This window comes from Giraffa tippelskirchi, chromosome 7 (assembly GCF_054371585.1).
Source record: "Giraffa tippelskirchi isolate mGirTip1 chromosome 7, T2T-mGirTip1v1.2.pri, whole genome shotgun sequence".
In the NCBI taxonomy this organism is placed as follows: domain Eukaryota; kingdom Metazoa; phylum Chordata; class Mammalia; order Artiodactyla; family Giraffidae; genus Giraffa; species Giraffa tippelskirchi.
The window spans coordinates 36,083,518-36,103,707 of NC_137281.1; the positions used below are offsets into that span (position 1 = coordinate 36,083,518).

Genomic DNA, 20,190 nt, shown 5'->3' on the forward strand with positions numbered 1-20,190 from the left:
GATGACCATGCACCTGGGAATTATCTCCAGCGCTGTGTGTAGTCCCAGTCCACGGGAGGGGGACACGGAGCTCCTTTGAGCCCGGGGTTGGGGGAGGATGAAAGAGGTGTTCCTGAATGAAAGTCTTGTCCACATACCGGAAGTTCTTCAGCTCAGAGAGGGACAGCAGGAGGCTTTGCAGCAGCAGAGAGCTGGCATCGCAGAGGTTCACCTGGGACAAGCTGAAAAGGTCCAAGCATATTCCAGAGGATTTCAGGCTGAACACACTTCAGGGATCAACCATCACATAAGAGACGGGGAGGCCAAGAGAGGAGAAAGGCCCCACCAAGGAGCTCCCAATGGGACCGGACTCCCCTCTGCCACCCTGGGGCTCTCCCCTACCCTGGGGCTCTCCCCCACTGGCCCAATGAGAGAAGCAAGAATGCTGAGGTTAGCATGGCCCCAGGCTCTGTTCATCCCCATCCTGCCCTGGCCCGCCTCTCACCTATGGCCTGAAGCAGGCACTGGGGTCGATCAGAGAACTCAGGGCCTCAGTGTTTCAGGGTACTGACCTGAGCTGCCGCAGTCGGGCACATGTCTCCATCAGCTGCCTGGCAAGGAGGTTTTGGTGGGTTCCCAGGTCATAGTGAGCCAGCCTGGAGGTGGAGAGGGAAGCAGCAGTCTGTAAACACCTGGGTCAGTATTGAGGATTCAGTCCCTGCCTGCAAAGAGTGTGTCTGAAGGTGTAAATAAATGCTAATCAATAAAGTCCCATAATTTACCAATTGATCATGGGAAGTACTATGAAGGAGAGGTCCGCATGAGGGGCCTGGTATGGCTGTGCAGGTTGTTCACTGCACGAGGGGATCCAACCAAGGAAGTGAGTCAGGGCTGAGATCCAGGTATGGTCTATGCCTCACAGTGTACACAGGCAGGGCTGCATTCACCCCAAAGTGGTGACATTTTAGTTTCCATAAACGTGCTATATGGATCGGAGGAGCTGTGAGCCCAGGCATCTATGAGAGTGGATAAAGGGAGGACTTGACTGGGTGGTTGCAGTGACCTCCCTGCGATGGCGGCATTCAAACTGAAACCTGAAGGATGGGATTGAGTTAGCCAGGTGAAGAAGGATGAAGAAGGAAAGAGAGGAGAGAACATGCTGAGCCAGGGAACAGCCTTTGCAAAGGCCCTGACTTCAAAGGGAGAAAGGTGGTGTTTGAGGACTGAAAGCTAGTGGGGATAACTGGAGCTAAGACCGGGGTTTGGGATGGAGATGGACTGCACGGAGAGGCAGGTTAGGCCAGGTCTCATAGGCCATGGAGAGACTTTGGGCATCAAAGGATTCTGAGTAGGGGCATGAGAAATATTGGTCAAAAGCAGCATTACCCCTCTTCTCCCTCCCCATCACCATTCAACCTCTTTCTTGGGGTCCCAGGTACTGGGTCCCACCTGAGGGCCATGGCTTCTGGGTTCTCCTGATGGGGAAATTCCAGCTGGATACAGAGCTGTTGCTGGGTCTCGGAGATGCTGAGGAGGGAAGAGGTGGCCAGCGTGAGGCCCACAGGAGCTTCCCCTGTAGGCTGTGCTGGGACTGGGCCGCTCAGCTGACAGCTCCCAGACCCACTGGGGATCCAGACATAGGTCAGCGGGACACCAAAGCCTTTGCTCTTGGCTAATCCATGGGATTCTGGTACCTCTGGCCATAGAGCCATGGTGTGTGTTGCTGTCACCAGGGGCCACTTCCAGACAACCAGCATGGACTCCTGGCAGTGTCTGTCTGGAACCTAACAGCCCGTTGTCTTGGATCTGGGGTTGCCTTCCTCTCTCCAGCACCGCTGCCTAACTACTGCACAAGTCCCAACAAGTATGTGTGGTGGTGGTGTTTAGTCGCTAAGTTGTGTCTGACTCTCTTGTGACCCCATGGACTGTAGCCCACCAAGTTCCCCTGTCTATGGGATTCTCCAGGCAAGAGTACTCCAGTGGGTTGCCATTTCCTTCTCCAGGGGATCTTCTCAACCCAGGGATTGAAACCAAGTCTCCTGCATTGGCAGGCAGATTCTTTACCATTGAGCCATCTAGGAAGCCCAACAAATATGTGTAGCCCCTCACATAGGTCCCAGGAGCTCCTGCCATCTTGGGGACCCAGAGAACTCACCAGGGACCCAGCTATGACACCACAGGACAAGAGAGAAATGGCTACATAAGGGATGATCCCAGTGGTCATGAAAAGATAAAAGAATTTGAGGGGCCTCCTCCCTTGACTTACCTTATTTCAGTGATGTTGCCTGAGGCTTGGGCACAGACTCCCAGTAGTGTGAGCACCCCGGCTCTGCCCACCCATGGCTCCTCCACCCTGTCAGAGAGGGGACAGTGACAGTTGCTCAGTCAAGTCTGACTCTGCGACCCCATGGACTGTAGCCTGTCAGGTTCCTCTGTCCATGGGATTCTCCAGGCAAGAATACTGGAGTGGGTTGCCATTCCCTTCTCCAGGGAATCTTCCCGACCCAGGGATTGAACCCAGGTCTCCTGCACTGTAGGCAGATTCTTTACCGTCTAAATTACCAAGGAAGTCACAGAGGTGGACGTAGACAAAGGCCCCCCAAGGTTAGTGTGCGAGGGGAAGAGAGTACTAAGGGGGGGAGGGGCTAGAGGCTTTTTGGGGTTTGCTGAATGACAATAAAATAAAATTAAAAATTAGGCAGAAGCATAAAACAAAAAATTAACATCATCCTGGTTCCAACCATTAGAAGAGAAATTTTTTTTTTAAATAGTACTTTCAGGTTTAAGAAAAAGTCTATATAACATCACGTTGCAAAGATAAGGAAATTAGACTATATATAAAACATGATCCTAATTTTGTATTTCAAAAAAGGAAAAACATATATAGAAACACATATGGTGAGGAAGAGGGAGATAGAGCTATGAGAAAAATATATTAAATCTTAATGGTGATGGTATCAATTGCAGAATTCTCCTGGATGGTTTTCTTTTGTAGTTGTCAATATTTTCTGAACTTTCTACAATGTGCATGCATTAATTTAGAAGCAGGAAAAAAAGAGAGCTGTTTAAAATATTGCTGCTTTTAAAGTTATGTTGAATTTTTTTTTCAAAGTACTATTTTCTTACGTTCTTCTGGGTTTTCCACAAATTTCTATGAGGAGTACAGATTATTTTTAGAGTAAGGCAAGTTTTAAGTAAAAATATTATTGGGGGTGATCCGGTGCTTCTTGGTATACACCCCAAAGAACTGAAAGCAGAGATACAAAGAGATATGTGTACAGATACATCAGAGCAGCATATTCACAACAGCCAAAAGGTGGAAGCAACCCAAATGGCCACCAGTGGATGAATGGCTAAAGGAAATGTGGCTTATACACATGACGGAATATTATTCAGCCTTAAATAGAAAGGAGATTCTAGAAGAAGGTACAATAAAGATGAACCCTGAGGATATTGTGCTAAGTGAAACAGACCTATCACAAAAAGACAAATACCGTATGATTCCACTTGTTTAAGGCACGGAGAGGAGTCGTCGGATCCACAGAGACGGAGAGTGGAAAGGTGGTTGCTAGGGGCTGGGGGAGGAGGCATGGTGGGGGCCTTAATGGGTAGTGAGTTTCAGTTTCCGTGAAGCGTTTCGGTTACACAATGTGAATGTGACTTAACACTACTGAACGATACACTTAAGAATGGTTAAGATGGTAAACTTTGTTATGTGTATCCTACCAGGATTTTTTAAAAATGTTGTGCTGGGGAACAACCAGACGTCATGTGCCTCATCACCGGCGGCGCTGAGAACTGCACAGCCTTGGCCACCACGTAGGTATTTTTGGACACAAATATGTAACTGAATCTCACGGAGCCTTTCCAGTTCTAGGAAAGTCAGGGGTTAAGAGGAACAAACTCAATGACCTCACAAGGAAGCGCCAGACAGAGCCAGAAAGTGGCCCAGGGGACTGGTTTTCTCAACAAAACTGGACCACCAGGGAAGTGCCTGGGTGTCGAAGTTTCCTTTTTTTTCTGAAGTCCCCAAGTACAGGTCACCCATTAAAAAAGTCCAAAGAGCTGTCACCTCTTTGTCACAAGAATGTGGACCTTGACAGGGTCCTGGATCCAAAGAGCCAGCTGTCCCATATGGGGGCAGTGGAAAATTTCAGACTGGCCTGGCTAATACCTGACACTAAGGACTTGCTACTCATTTTTGTAGGGGGTCCTAATCCAACTGTGGTTATGTAGAAAATGTCCTTATTTTTTAAAGACTTGCGGTGAACTCTTTCGGTGTGCTAGTTTATGAGATCAATAACCTATCTTAGCTAAAAAATACAAAGCAAATATGGAAAAGCACGAACTGTCAAACCTAGGTGATGAGAAGAGGAGTTTTCAAAACTGCTTTTCTACTTTTTGGAATCGTCTCTGTTTTTCTGAAAGTTTTCAAAAGATCAGAGTGAACATATTTGTTACATGTTATTTCTGACCTTGGCTGGGTGTCTTTTATTTTTATGGCCATGTGGTGGGACATGTGGGATCTTAGTACCCCAACCAGGGATCAAACCTGTGCCCCCTGCAGAGGAAGTACGGGAAGTCCCCGGGTGTCCTTTTAAGTTTCCTGTTTTTTTGAAGTCCTCAAGTACAGGTCCTACCTTGGGCAGGGGGTGGGGAAGCTTTTCTGCACCTGAGGGGGTTTCTGGGACTAATGGGTAGGGTAGGGGGGGCTCTGCATCCAGATGGCAGGGTTCTGGATGCAGGAAATGGCTAAGACCATGACCTTGGGGGAAACCCTTTTTCAGAGCCCACTTCTGCCCTCCATTCCTACCACAGCCCCCTCCCAGGGTCACCAGCAGGTGGTACCTGAGAGTGAGCAACCCCGTTGGCCACGTTAGCAGACCCAGGAGGACGGTCAGCTGCTCCAGGCCCGGGAAACACCAGGTCAACCTGTGGACAGAGGTCATTCTGGCAGGGAGCCCCCGCTCCTCAGCTGCCCCCACGGGCTGGGCCCAGTCACTCACGTGAGCTCCATCAGCTGCAGGGCCTGGCTCAGGCTGGCAGCCAGTCTGGGCACGTGCTCTGGCGTGAAGTGGCACTCGCTCAGCCTGAGGGCAGAGGGCAAGGGGCAGAGCTTGGGCAAAGCTTGTCAGGACTACAGTACTGCTATCCCCCAGTCTCCCCCAGGACCCATGGGGGAGCCCCCACTGGGTGCAAAGGCCTGGACCAGGACCTGAGAAAAGGCCCAAGATGCAACCTGTGCTCTGGGAGCTTCTCTTTGGAGAGACGACCTCCCAAGAAAGTGCTAGAGTCATCACTCACTGAGCCCTGACTCTAAGGCCGGCCCTGGGCCAGCCTCTGGGTGCACCCCATGAGCAAGCAGACATGCCTGCCTTACGTGCAGCATCTCACTGAACGCCAATGGCGTCACCTACAGGCAGAGAGACTGACCAACCCCAAGGACGCACAGCTGGAAAGAAGCAGCGGCAGATTTCGGTTTCAATCCAAGTCAGCCTGACTCCAGACCCTAAACCTGTCACCACTTCCCTAGTCACCAGGCCCACCCTACTCCAGGCTCCCTTGGGTGCGGGGGGTGGGGGTGGGGCTGGGATTCTTGCTATGGCCCTGTCCTCCCAGGGCCGGCCCATGTGGCCGGCAGACAGACCCCGGAGCGCTGTCTCACAGATGGGCTGAGAAGAGAGCCCAGCGCACCACAACAGGGCTGCTCCCTCTCACAGGACAGGGGCCACCGGAGGCGTCTAGGAAGGGCTGCGTGTGAGCTGGGTCATACAGCATCGAGAGAATGTGATCTCAGAAAAGGCAGGGAAGAGAGCGCCAGGCTGAGTGCCCAGAAGCAGGGAAGCTTCATCAGGCAGTGCGTGCTTGGTGAACAAAGATCCCTTGTGGCTGAATCTGTGTGCACACATGTGGTGTGTGAGTGGTGTGTGTGATGTGTGTATGTTACGTATGGTGTGTACAGGGGATATGTCTCGTGCTTGTGCATGTGTGTGATGTATTATGCTGCATACGTGTGTGTGTGTGTGTGTGGTGTGTACATGCTTGGTGTGAGGGTGGTGTGTGTAGGGGGGTGGGAGAAGTGAGGAAGAACACCGCAGGAGGTGGCAACCAGATCAGACTCTGACAAGACCATGCTAAGGAATTCGAACTTTATCCTCAGGGCACTTGGGAGCTACCACAGGGCTCAGAGCAGTGGAGTACCACAGTCAGACTTGCATGCTGGGAAAGTCCCTCTGGGTGCTGTGGGGGGATTGGAGGAGGCCTGGCCAGAGGCAGGGGACCAATTTCAGAGGCCATGATCACAGGTGAAGTAAAACATGTAGGGAAACTCACCCAAGGCTGAGAAAGACATAGCCTGAGGCTACTGGGGGGAATTAAATAAAAAATAACTGATACAGCACTCAAATGAGGCAGGTATTTTCCAGGCACTTTAAACACGTTTACTCATTTAATCCTCACAGTAACCCTAAAAGGTAGGTCTCACTATTATTCTCATTTTACAGGTGAGGAATTGAAACACAGAGCGGTCAAGTCACTGGTTCAAGGTCACACAGCTATTAAGTGGTAGAGCGGAAGAAGTGAAAGTGTTAGTCGCTAACTCGCGTCCGACTCTGCGACACCATAGACTGTAGCCCGCCAGGCTCCTTGTCCACGGGGATTCTCCAGGCAAGAACACTGGAGGGTGTTGCCACTCCCTTCTCCAGGGGATCTTCCTGACCCAGGGATCAAATCTGCATCTTTTGCATTGGCAGGTAGATTCTTTGCTGAGATCTACCCCAAGCGGCTCCAGAGTCTGACTGTTTAACTCAGAAGCCTCCAGACTCAAAGTTAGGCTGTGGCTAAGGAGCACAACCACCACTCGAAGGCCTGGTCCAGGGGCTGAAGGTGTGGGGAGACTGGGGGCAGATGTGGGAGAGACAAACCCAAGCAGTAGCTCCAGGCAGGGTATGTGAAGGAGGAGGGGACCCCGGGAGGAAGGAGGCACAGAGGCCACCACAGGGTCAGCCTCCTCTCCCTGGTTCCCCCGCCTTTTCCGTCACCCCAAACCACGAATTACCTCAATGTCTTCTCAGCCTCCTCCTGTTGGGAGAAGTGAATCCAGAAGCTCTGCTTGGCGCCCAGGCTGCAGAGAGAGGGGTGTATGGAAGCTGAAGGCCCAGCCGTGCCAGCATCCCTAGGACCCAGGTGCCAGGGGGTGCGGGGAGGGATTGGAGCTGGGTCCATAGGGGCACGGAGGGTGGAAGCCACCAGAGAGACCCTTGCTGACCAGAGGAGACCCCCACCTTCTCCTTCGAGGATGCTAACCCTGGCGTTCCCCACCCAGTGGCCTCCCTGGGCCCCATGCATGCGCACACGGGCCTCAGAGGATGGAAACTGTGATCCCACGATCAGTGAACTCTGAGACTCAGAGAGGCTTGGAGGTTGCCCCAAGTCACACAGAAAGAGGGCCACTGAGCATGTGAGTCTTGCTTCCCCACCATCAGCAAGTGGCACCAATGTCTCCTTACTTCACTGAGGCCTCCCGGACACGTGGGCAGGAGGGGAGAGCCTCCACCAGGCACAGGACACTTTCCTGAGAGATACTGTTGTGGCTTAGACTAGAAGAGAAAAGAGGTTCAGCATGAGGGGTGAGGCAGCACCTCAGTGGAGCCCTGCCCAGCCCCCTCACCTCCTCCATTCCAGCTGTCATCTCCCAGAGGGGAGTCCTCAGTGTCCAAGTGTCCATCCTCCAGGTGGAGACACTGAGGTCCAGAGAGAAGCCAGAGGGGCACTATCGCCACCCTGGCAGGCCAGGCAGCATACTCTGAAATCTTTGAGAGTCGCCCCCACTGTGCCTGCTGCCCCTGTGGTCTGAGACCAGGGGTGAGGGCAGTGATAAGGCCAGGCTGCCAGCTCCAGCTCCATGGGGGCCAGGGATGCCCAGAGAGCAAAGCTCAGTTGCCTAGCAACGAGCTGTATCCTGGGTCTGGACGTCAGTCTCCCAGGTCACTGGGGAGACTGAGTGACTGAAGATGACTTCCCAGGGGCCCTCCCTGCTGTGGCGACATCTCCAAATCTGTGTCCCATAAATTTGGTCAGAGGAGCTTCAGGGATAGGATGGCTGGACCAAGAGCTAGGACAACTGAGATTTCTGCAGCTGATTGGGGATGAACTGTTGCTCCCTGCCTGGAGTCAACTTGGGCCACCAAACTTTAGTCACAGTCTCTTGAAGGTGTCTGGTGAGAGCTCTGCCAATAGTGGGCAATGAAGGAAGGAGGAAAGGACCCAAGGTGGGTGGGTGGGTCAAGGTAAGAATCACCCCCTCCCCAACCCTTGTCCCCTGGAGTTCTTCAGGGATGCCTGAAAAGAAGCCCACTAACATTCTGGGCCCTGGGGAGTCTTCCTGCTTGTTGTCCTTGGGGCTGCTCATCACTTACTTGAGTGAACCGGAGATGGGCACCTGCGGGAGACATTCCAGGAGGCACCTGAGCCCATCATCACCCAGCAGGTTTGCTGAGAGGCTGCAAGAGGCACAAGGAGGAGGTGGTTGGTGCTCCGATGTGCCTGCTCTTCAGTGAGCATCACTGCTACTCTACCCACCCTGCACTGTCATCATCACCTCCACTACTATGCACAACTTCTGTTCCAACAGCACCATCATCACCACCAGCACCATCCCATCACTACTACTTAGCATCCCTGTCTGCATCCCTGTCACCTCCATCAACACTAGCACGATCACCCCCATCCCCTCACCAGCACCACAGTTAACCAGTCCTCATCTTCCCCTTCAGTATCTGGTGACCACTCCCAGGACTCCAGCAGGCTTTCAGGAATTAGAGAAAAAGCAATTAGCTTTTTACTATGCACTTGGCCTCTACCTGTTGGGAGCCGTCATTTTTGAACAAGAGTAAATTCAGGAAAAAGACAGACGTTTGGAGGACGCATTTACCCAAAATATTTCTTCTTTTAATTTGGGAATGCAATATCGGAAACTGCACTTGAAGACTTTATTTCCCTTCATTTGTAGCATCCTATGGTTTTAGCTACAGTTTCAGGAACAAAATAATCAGTGTGCCTGGGAATATCTGATTTTTACCCTGCAAATTTGAACTCATTTTGCCCCTGATGATGAGACTTTTGAGGCTTATTTATTTCCATCTTTTCCTGAGAAACTTTAAAAATGAAAAAGTCTGTCTCAGGAAGCCACTTACTGAAATAATTTTTAGAATATGAAAAAGTTCCCTCTAGAATGAAAAAACTGAAAAACTCAAAAGACATCTTTGCTTATTCATCTTGCTTTAAAATCCATGATTTTCATCAGCCACGTTTCTCTCCTTGGCCACACCACAAGGAATTTAAATTGTGTTTTGTTTTTGGTTTTTTTTGGTGGACAGTTCTCTGTATGTTCCGCTTGTCCTAAGCTGAACTTCTAACAGTTCTGAGCAAAGGCTCTTCATTGAAATAGGTGTGTAACAATGCAGATTTTTAAACTCTCTCAGTCCGCTCATCTATGATACTCAGGGTTGTTGAGAAGGAGGATAAAAAGGATATGTAAAGCACTTAGAATAGTAGAAAAAGTGCTCGAAGCTCTTTTTTACCTACCCATGCAGGGCTGCACTATTTGGGCACCCAAGACAGGCCACACTGATACCACTTCTCATCAGCCCGAGAGTCCACACATCCCCACACTGGCTGGCTCTGGGCGCTCTCCAAGCAGAGGCATTGGCTATTCTTAACCACCTGCCCAGCAAGTCAATGGACCCTTCATTTCAGGCTCCACCAGCAGCAGAGCCCCAATCCCTTGAATAACAAGAGGCCAAGGGGCTCCTATGGCCCTTTGCGAAGTGAAAGTAACTGGAAGTGTTAGTCTCAGTTGTGTTTGACTCTTTGCGATCCCGTGGACTGTAGCCCACCAGGCTCCTCTGTCCGTGGGATTCTCCAGGCAAAAATACTGGAGTGGGTGGCCATTCCCTTCTCTAGGGGATCTTCCAGACCCAGGGATCAAACCCAAGTCTCTTGCATTGTAGGTGGATTCTTAACCATCTGAGCCACCAGTGAGGCCCAGTCCTTTGCAAAGGGCTCCCCTAAATGGATCAGGGGTACACCCTGAACTAGCTCTACATGGTGGCAGTGGGGGATGGGAGGGATAAGATGGGGACAGAGAAACCTTATAGATGTGACTGAGTCTCAGGCATCCTCTCCTCTGTTAGGTGGTCCTGAGAGCATGCATGGGTGTGTACACACAAACACACACACACACCCTTCAGGTGCCACGCAGGACATGCTCCGACTTACTCCAGCTGGTTGAGGTCTTCACACTTGCTCAGCAACCAGCACAGAGGTTCCACGTGCTCCTGGCGAAGGCTGCAGTCAATAAACCTGCTGTAGGAAGGGAGATGGGGTCCCTAAACTGGGTATGGCCTTGAAGCTCCAGCGGGGCTTCACTCAAGCTTGGACTCTCTAGAAACATCCAGCACCCATGCATACCACCTGCCCCACCCAGCAGATCCCACCTATGTTTCCTCTTTGAGGGGGTGGTTCTCAAAGTGGGGTCCCCGACCAGCCCCAACAGCATCCCTTTGGGAGCGTGGTGAGAGGCACATGCTGGGAACATAACCGAGACCTGCTGAACAAACAGCTCTAGGAACAAGGCTCTCCAGCGTGATTCTGATTCAGTCAAGGCGAACTATAGCTCTTAGGGTCACTTTAATGAGCAGACATGGGGGTGGAGTGGAGGAGACCCAGGGTGATGTCTCCTTATGCGGAGGGTTATTCATACTGGAATCAAAGTAATAGTAAAGCCTGTCTTTGAGAGGCCTACAAAGAGACCACACTACAACAAGGTAAATGAATAGCTTATGGCCAGCCAGCAACTTAAAAAAAAATCTTAGAATGATAAAGTACCTAAAACCAGTAACTCAAACTTTTATCATTGTTACTCTCCATTTTTTTCAGTCCCAAATTCCTTCTTATACTATTATTTATTTCTTATTTTTAAATCAGCTCATTCTTTTTATTTAACGTACTTATCAGAAAAGAAAACCCTGTATCACTTACTCCAGTGGAAATCTAGCATTTCCTGCCCCAAACAGACTGTAAGGATAAGGATGGAGCAAATGAGGACAAAATATCATCATTAAATTCAAGCCAGGTATTGGCACCTGCTGAGGGCTCTCCTACTTAAAAGGGAGCTTAGCAGACATGAAGAGGTGTTACAGACACGCTAAGAGGCAACTGAGACTTCCTCTTGGCCTTGTGTGTGCTTGTTGCTTCAGTCATGTCTGACTCTTTGTGACCCTATGGACGGTCGCCCTCCAGGCTCCTCTGTCCATGGGATTCTCCAGGCAAGAATACTGGAGCGAGTAGCTATTCCCTTCTCCAGGGGATCTTCCTGCCCCAGGGATCTAACCCAGGAATCTCCTGCATTGCAGGCAGATTCTTTACTGTCTGAGCCACCAGGGCCTTAATCAAACACAGAATTGAAAAAGGAAGAATTTGATGAAAGTGAGCCAGTAGTCATGTATGGATGTGAGAGTTGGACTATAAAGAAATCTGAGCACAAAAGAATCGATGCTTTTGAACTGTGGTGGAGAAGACTCTTGAGAGTCCCTTGGACTGCAAGGAGATCCAACCAGTCCATCCTAAAGGAAGTTAGTTCTGAATATTCACTGGAAGGACTGATGCTGAAGGTCCAATACTTTGGCCACCTGATATGAAGAACTGACTCATTGGCAAAGACCCTGATGCTGGGAAAGATTGAAAGCAGGAGGAGAAGGGGACGAGAGAGGATGAGATGGTTGGATGGCATCACCAACTTGTTGGACATGAGTTTGAGCAAGCTCTGGGAGTTGGTGATGGACAGGGAAGCCTGGCGTGCTGCAGTCCATGGGGTCACAAAGAGTCGGCCCTGACTGAGTGACTGAACTGAACTGACGCACTCTACTATCAGCCCAACCTCCTAAAAATCATCCCATCCTGGTCTATGTCCTACATTTTGGAAATCAGACTTGGAAAATATGAAGGTATTCTAGAAGTCACCATAGTGCTGGGTTAGGATAGGAACTGGAAAAACTACTGCCCAAGACAGCCTGTTTTATATGATCAGCACGCTAAGAATGGTCTATCCATTTTCAAATAGTTGAGGAAAAAAAAGTCAAAAGAAGAGTAACATTTCATGACATGTAAACATTACACGAATTCAAGTCTCAGTGTTCACAACTCCAATTTTACTGGCACACAGACATGTCATTGTTTATATACAGTCTGTGTTTTCAGACTTATGATCTAACTCTTTACAGAACACGTTTGCTCACCCCTGGGCTAGGAGCGCTGTAGGACTGCCTGGATTCAAGTCCTAGCTGCACCCCAACCTGTTGCGTGACCACAGCTATGAGGCTTCTAGGATGTAATGTGCATGAGGCTCTCATAATGATGTCCTGCAGATGCTCAACAAATATCAGCTCTTTATTTATTGTTATTTCACAGCTGAGAAGGCTGAGACACAGAGAGGAGAAAGGTCTGGTCCACGGTCACTTGGTGAGCCAGTGGCATTGGATAGCTACCAGAAATGTCATCTGTGCATTTAAAGGTTGCCCCCTCAGCCCATTATCCTGTCTCCTGTTCAATGCCTGCCCCCATCACCAAGACAACCACAGAGCACTGGTCCAGGAGTCAGGGGAGGGGGGCTTTCGTATCTGTGAGTGCCTCTTGTTTTATATGTTGCCTTGTATCATCTTTGCCAACAGCCTGAAATCTACCATCTGCCGTCACCAGCTCCCTTCTCTCAGTGGAAGCTGAGGATTGAGAGGTTAAGGAACCTGTCCAAGGTGCCAGATCCTGGTGAGGCTGGGATGTTTTTTTTTTTTTTTCCAGATTTTATTTATTTATTTATTTTTGACCATGCCACACGGCATGCCAGATTTTAGTTCTCTGACCAGTGATCAAACCCATTCCCCACTGCAGTCAAAGTGCAGAGTCTTAACCACTAGACCACCAGGGAAGTTCTGGGGCTGTTAGAGCCTGGGTGCAGGTAGTGGAGCAGTCCTCGGGGCAGTCCTTGAGCTCTAATCCAGTCTGCTGCAGACTCCTCATTTGCCCGTGACAGTGACCGGCCCTCTCAGTCTGTCCTCTGCTCTGGACATACAGGAGAACAGTCTGTTTGTCCCCGATCATCCCCTATCATACCGGGGCCTGGTTCCAGGAGACTTACCAACAGCACCTGTCTTGCTGCTCCTCACTAGACCTGAGGTGCAGGGTCAAATGACGCAGGGACCTGGAACAGACAGCACCTTCGTCAGCCACCTTCGACCACAGCTTCAGGATGCCCCCAGGGGGCAGGTTCCCCTTCTTGAGCAGCTGAATCTCTGATTTGGGTCCCACTGCCCTCACCCCCACCCTTCACATCCAACAGCCTCCAGCACCACCCTCCCAGCTGAGTTCTGGTTGCCCCAGGGCAATGCCCACCTGAGATCCACCTTCTGAACCTGTGGGCACAGGCTGAAGAGGTCAGCTAGCAGGAGGGGGCTCCTGGGAGGCAGTTGCGTCTGGCTCAGTCTGACAGGGAAAGAGGTGAGGTCCTATGTGAGCAAGTTGGAGCCAAGCAAGATCGGTGCGCAAGAAACCTGGACACGGAAAGGATGAGGGGCACTGGCAGGTGAGCCAGGCAATAAGGAAGGAGGCAGCGACTCAAGAGGGAAAAACAGGAGCTCAGGGTCAAGTGGGCTTAGGTTTGGCTCTAGTCCTGCTTATAGGCTGTGTGTCCTTGGACAAGTCACTTAACTTCTCTGAGCCTCAGTTTCCTTATCAGAAAAACAGGACTACTTATGGCACACCTTCCTCTAGGGTGTTGTGAGCACTGAAACATATTAAGCTTGTGCACTGCCTAACACAATACCCCATGCTTGTTGTGTTGCTATTATTATACTGTTTCTATCCCAAGGACTAACAGGTGAGCCCTTGCTGACAGGGAACGGGAAGCTGCAAGCCATAAGAGTTTCTCAAGGTCAGCACTACCAAGATAATTCTTTGGTATTGGGGGCTGTCCAGTAGGAAGTTTAGCAGCATCCCAGACCTCTACTCACTAGATGCTGGGAAAGACTGAGGGCAGGAGGAGAAGGGGATGACAGAGGATGGGATGGTTGGATGGTATCACTCACTCAGTGGACATGAGTTTGAGCAAACTCTGGGAGATAGTGAAGGACAGGGAAGCCTGGCGTGCGACAGTCCATGGGGTCACAAAGAGTCAGACATGAGCAAACGACAACAACAACTCACTAGACGCCAGCAGGAGCACAACCTCCCGCCCCCTCCACCAATCACAACAAAAACACCTCCACCTTGAATGTCCCCTAAGGAGCAAAATCACCCCCATGTGGGAAGCACTGCCTTAGAGAAAGTGACATGCCTCCACCTTGCCCCTGGAGGCATCCTTGGTGCCTCCATCTGTCTCGCTCCATCAACCTTCCATCAGCGTGTCTTGTCAGTTCCACCTCCAAGGTCCACCCCGAATCTATATACTTCCCTCTCCCCCTACCCATTCCCAGCCCCCCTCATCTCTTATTTTGGCTGCACAGTCCCTCCGTGCTCTGACTTCCATGTTTGTCCCGGGATCCCTTCTCCACCCAGCCGCCAGACTAAGCTTTTGAAAACACAAATCATTGCTCTCCTTTTCAGGTCTCCTTGGGCAAAATCCCAAACTCCTCTCCATGGCTACCAGGCCCTGTGTGACCGGGCCCAGGCTCATTTCTCTACCTTCTCTCCTACAACTCTGCTGGCCACTGTGCTCTGGCCACACTGGCCTTCTGCCTGTTCCTTGAACACACCAAGCTCCACCCTGCCTCAGGGCCTCACGCATGCCGTTCCATCTCCTTGGCATGCTGTTCCCTGCTTTGCACAAGGCTGGCTCCCTATCCTCCCTCTGGCCATACCCCAGTGTCCCTCCTTAGAGGTGTTCCCTGACCACTCTTGCCATTGTCTAAATTACCTCCAATAATCACTCTTTACCATATTACCTAGAAAAATACATTATCACTGTCTGAATTCATCTTATTTGCTTTCACTCTGCTTACTGACTTCTCCTTCTACTACAAGGTAAGCTCCAAGAAGACAAGGGTCTGGTCATTTTTTTCCCTCTCCGTTGTGTCTCCAGCACCCCAAACAGTGCTTCAGAGCAGTGTACAAACAGTATGGACTGAGTAATACAAAGCTTAAACACTGGCAAGAGTCAGGCTGATCACCTCATTCCAAAGATAGACGAAGAGTCGGGCACTGATGCTGTGTGACCTGGGCATAGAGAAGCCCCTCTCTGATCTGAGGTTTCCTACCTATTTATTTTAACCTGCAACTTATGTGTCCCAAGGAACCCACCCTTTCCTGGCAGGGAGGAACCACAGTGGGTTCTGTATTTTGACATGGGCTCTGCCACACTTGGTGCTTCCCTAGTCGCTTGGATGGTAAAGAATCTGCCTGCAATGCAGGAGACCCTTGGTCGGGAAGATCCCCTAGAGAAGGGAATGGGTAACGACTTCAGTATTCTTGCCTGGAGAATTCCATGGACAGAGGAGCCTGGCAGGCTACAGTCCAACACTTGCCCACCTCTGAGAAGTCACATGTCTCCTACCTCTCCCATAGGACTCAGGGACAAGTAAGATCCTGGGTGTGATGAGAGCCGTCTCAGGCGGCTGAGTACTTAGCAGGAGTACTTAATGTTGCTGTTCTTAATGGTACAATTTAATTTTCTGCAGAATTTTTCCGTCTCAGCTACAGCTGCTTTTGCTCCCTGCTAGAAAAATATTTAAAGTAAATCCTTTTTAAATTCTAAGCAGTCTGAGCTGAAATTAGAAAACAGAGTTTTAAATACTTTGGGGGATGCTGTTTAAATTCCCCTTTTACAGAATTAGATGGTGACCTTTCAAAACGGGTGTGTGATGTATACATGACTTACAACTGTAAAGTCTCTTTAGAGGAGCAGGTGACCTTTCTGTGGGTAGGAAGAGGTACATTAGCCCGGTTGTCACAGGCCTTCGATTCTTCAAGGTGCTTTTAGAGCAAATGTCTTATCTGAATCCCAACCCTGGGGGGAGGGTGAAGACTATTAGTCCCATTTGTCAGATGAGGAAACTGAGGCTTAGAGAGGTCCAATAACTCCCCTGAGGTTGATAAAGTATTAGGGAAGAGCTGGAAGCAGACTTAAGCTCCAAGTTGTGCCAGGTAAAATGATGAAACAGCTCAAGAGAAGGAGGGAGGGGCAGAAGGGGATGGCATTCCAATGCAAGAGCCTCGGCTCTGCACAGGGAAATGGGGAAAGCAGTCTTACTGCAGCAGGCTTAGCTGGGGAAGCTGCGGTAGGTGGTGCAGCAGGGTCTTCAGGCTCTGGTCACTCAGCACCTCGCAGGACAATCTGAGAAACAAAGCATCTGAATGAGGTGGGGGAAATCGGGAAAAGCTAGATGGGTTCTACACCAGGACTGCCCAAAACACCCCGTCTGAATACTGGGTCCTTAAGTTATCATTGAGGCTGGAGGAAAAGGAAGGTCGTACATGCTTGGAAAATGCTGGGTTAAGTCACACTAGTTTTCTTGGCTGCAGGGCTTCTCAGAGCCTTTAATCTGCCCTTGTGCCTTGTGAATTTCTAAGGGGCTATAGTAGGTATTTTTTCCCCCAAAAGACATGGACTAGAAGGATCATTCTTTTGAGGGCCTTGGAGACTGGTACCCTGTGGATCACACCTTTTAAGAAGAGAATGCGGCCTTAACCCAAAGTAGCGAAGAGACCAGTGGCAATTAAGGCATTTAATGGGTCAGCAAAGAAGAGATGTAAGGTAGCTCGGATCTCCGACTGTCCATCAAAACCAAACCAACCAGCTGATCGCTTGTCTAGATAACTCATCAGATGCCAACCCACTTAGGAGGAACTCCTGATAACCACTCTGTGATCTCTGCTCCGTCTGGAGGACTGTGTTGACTAGCATCTCCCAGCACTCTGGGATTTACATACAGCCCTCCCTGGGAGTCAGGAGCCACCACCTAACCCCCAGAGGCATTTGGACGGTGTTTTCCTTCTGCCTCCTCCCCTCTTGCTTCCCCCTCTTCTCTCTGTCCCTGTCCTTGGTCCCCTGAAGGATGCCCCTTCCCCTCACTGGGGTTGTCAGGAGCACCCCAACATGTTCTTTTCTGGCTGGAGGGGAACCCAGCTTGTGGGGAACAGTGGGAGGGGCCACCTGTGGTTCTGGAGTTGGAAGCGAGGAGCCTGTCAGGACCCAGGCTGTATGTAGACTCAGCTATACCACCTCTGTCCCAGGACTGGGTCTGGGGCTCAGGGCACAGGCAGAACAGTGGCTTTCATTGAGGGGTGGTCTGACCACAAACACCAGTGGCTTTCCACTGGACCCCCAAAAGACATAGTGCCATGGCCTCTGCTTGGGTCAATGCTGGGTTTACATAGTTTTTTTTTTTTTTTTTTAAAGCAACAGAACCTTTACTCATTACAACATCTCACATGGAATGCTGAAACGTACATATCATGTACCATGATATAAATGATATTAACAAGCAGGGGCAAGTGGGTGAGGGAACTCTCTGGACTAGCTTTGCAGCTTTTCTATAAAGCAAGTCATCAACTGTTCTAAAATAAATGGTTTGTTTGAAAATTCATTGGTTCCACATGTCTCGATATTTTAGGAAAGCCACAATGTTCTGTTATGAGACAAAAGGTTGTTGCAGAACTTGTTGAGATCCTGTGTCTGTTAGCAACATCACACCCGCTGTCCTCTATGTCCATATGTATTTGAACAAGGAGAGAGGCATGAAAGGACACATCCCTGGTTGTCAACATAAGGATATTGTTAACAATGATAATGTTAATGATAATGGATAATGAGCTTGTTGCAAGGGCCAGAAGGGCATTCGGGATGGGAGCCAGAAAACAAAGGAAAAAAAAATCAACTAGCAAAATGGAAAAGAACATATGGGGTGATGTAAAGTGAAACTGCAGAATGTAGCCTGTGACTTCAAACAGGAAAAAACTGTATACACAAATGGAGAGGGCCACCAGGACAAACAATGCTGAGTTGAAAAGGGAAGGGGTTACTTAGGTGAGGCAGGTTTGTCTTGGGTTTCTTTATTTTATGGTAATTATTATAAGAAAATGACAACAATGATGATGAGGGCAGGAAAGTCTGACGACCACTTTGCAGATGACAAAGCTGAGACCCAAGGGGTTAAAGCCATTTATTTGCCTTAAGTCACCCAGCTGGTCGGGGGCTGAGCCAGGACTCCTGATTCTAAGCCCAGCCTCTGGTCACAGACCCAGGTGTTCTGGAGTGAGCTGGTATCTGGGGTTGGGGGGGGTCCCCTGAGGAGGGGCCAGGAGGAGAGTGATAGGCCCAGCCACAGAGGCAAGCGCAGGTGGGAGCCAGGATAGGACTCCCAGGGTGGAGAGGGGGCACACTGGGGCTCCCAGGTGCCCTGAGTTGAGCAGATGGGAGATGAAGCCCCAGGCATGGCACAGCCTCTCTCAGTGGGAGGGGTGAGGTGCCTGATGCTGGGGCCACTGGGAGGCAGCGAGCCTCCAGGAACTCCCCTGGGGTCGGGCTGCGGGGTCTGGCAGGAAGGGACCAGGAAGGACTCACCTGGCCTCTAACCGGGACACCCCCACCCCAGGTCACTGGGCAGTGGCCACGTTGTGGCCCTGGGCTGTGTCCTCAGTACTTACTGGACTTCCAGGGGCCCCGGACACTTCTCCAGAGACTTGCAGAGGTGGGAGAGGCTCAGGGGCTCCAGCTGACATTCCTTGAGGCTGAAAAGGGGCAAGCAGGCACGATGAGGTCAGGGAGGGCTCGGGGCCCCCGTATAGCCCCCCAAACCTGCAGGCCACCGGCCCTTCCTCTGACACGGAACTCCCCACCCCCTACAGGCCCCAGTCCCCCTACTCTGACCGTCAGAACCAAGGCCCCCTGAGTGCTCAGCAGCTCTGATCCAGTCCCAAGTCCTCCCCACTGCCCCTGCCTACATCCAGGCTACAACTTTCACTCATCTGGGCTACTTTAACATCCCCTGGGCTCCCCCTCTTGCCTCCCTGCAACCCTCCACCTTGCTGGCGTCTTATCTGTAACAGTATAAATCTGACCACCCTCTCCTGTGCTGAAAACCCTCTGTGGCTCCCCCGTATCCTTAGGCTAAAAGTGACACGCCTTTCCCATGCCTCCACTCACCTCCACTCTCCCAGTATAAGCTCTAGCCACCCAGAAATGCTTCCCAGGAGCCAAGCCTTCACTCCCCGCCACCGCCCCCTCCCCACGAGGTGTTCCCACCCTGCCTGGTTCCTGCCCCTCCCCGCTCCCTGATAACCCTGTTCAGGTGCCAGCTACAAGCTACGGTGTCTCTCTTCTTAGGTGAGGAAATCAAGCCCCAGAGACAGGAGGAGCCCAGCCAGAGTCTCACAGCCCCTCACGGCAGGGCTGGGAAGTCTTCCGGGAAAATAACGTGGACTCCTCCACAAGGGTTATGTTGGAGCCCCATCACCAGCCCTCCCAGACTCTCCACTCCCTCACCCCTCACCCCACTGTGGTTACCCCCAAACAAGAGGCGGTAAGATGGTACCAGAATCTCCTGGGGATGTGGCGCTGACTAAATCCCAACCGGGCTCCAGCTCGGAACTCTGGCAAAGATCCAGCAACCAACAGATCCCTGCAAGTGGGGAAACCATCTTGAGAGGAAATTTTGAAGCATCTACATTGGAAGATTCGACTCATTGGGGCTGGAAGGAGCCCTTGTCACAGTCAAGCCCCTCCCTGGACGGATGGGGCAACTGAGGCCCAGGGAAGGGAAGTCAGAGCGAGGACGCCCACAACTTATACCTGTCCAGGTGGGCAGCACCTGACCAGGTCAGGTCGGGGGGCACTAGGACAAGAGCCCTCCTCTTTCTGACCATCACTGTAGGTAGCATTCACATGACTTGCACCTCTCTGTGCCTTGATCCTTCTGGTCTCAACCACCCAGAGAGTCCCTAGAAATGGAGACCCTAGCTCGGCAAGCAAGACCACCTCGGCTTCAGGCAGCCCACTTGCTACCACGAGGCTTTTCTCTAAGGCATTGTCTGGAAATGCACTCTGCCCACCTGGCCCCACTTGAGGTGCCCTTGTACCGGCCAAGGTGAGACCAGGCAGCCGGCCTCCACTAGGGGGCAGCCCGGAGCCCTGGCACAGAAGGAACTTGTTTACCGCAAAGGCAT

The 20,190-nt window shown here is 51.0% G+C and overlaps 1 protein-coding gene across 19 annotated transcripts in view; it reads right to left on the minus strand.

The window, feature by feature from the left end:
* The window catches only part of NLRC5 (NLR family CARD domain containing 5), a 95,248-nt gene that overhangs the window by 10,796 nt on the left and 64,262 nt on the right, over positions 1–20,190 (minus strand). For 17 of the 19 annotated variants that reach the window (XM_081514264.1, XM_081514258.1, XM_081514252.1 and 14 more), the window contains 15 exons: positions 19,560–19,646; positions 18,673–18,756; positions 16,277–16,360; positions 13,426–13,515; positions 13,172–13,234; positions 10,258–10,344; positions 8,397–8,480; positions 7,488–7,577; positions 7,037–7,102; positions 4,986–5,069; positions 4,828–4,911; positions 2,246–2,332; positions 1,429–1,506; positions 552–635; positions 138–221 (listed from right to left, as the gene is read on the minus strand). In XM_081514264.1, the coding sequence (XP_081370390.1) occupies positions 138–221; positions 552–635; positions 1,429–1,506; positions 2,246–2,332; positions 4,828–4,911; positions 4,986–5,069; positions 7,037–7,102; positions 7,488–7,577; positions 8,397–8,480; positions 10,258–10,344; positions 13,172–13,234; positions 13,426–13,515; positions 16,277–16,360; positions 18,673–18,756; positions 19,560–19,646 (1,236 nt within the window). Of the gene's footprint in view, positions 1–137; positions 222–551; positions 636–1,428; positions 1,507–2,245; positions 2,333–4,827; positions 4,912–4,985; positions 5,070–7,036; positions 7,103–7,487; positions 7,578–8,396; positions 8,481–10,257; positions 10,368–13,171; positions 13,235–13,425; positions 13,516–16,276; positions 16,361–18,672; positions 18,757–19,559; positions 19,647–20,190 lie in introns of all 19 variants that reach the window. The other 2 variants (XR_014060620.1, XR_014060621.1) reach the window with 1 other exon arrangement.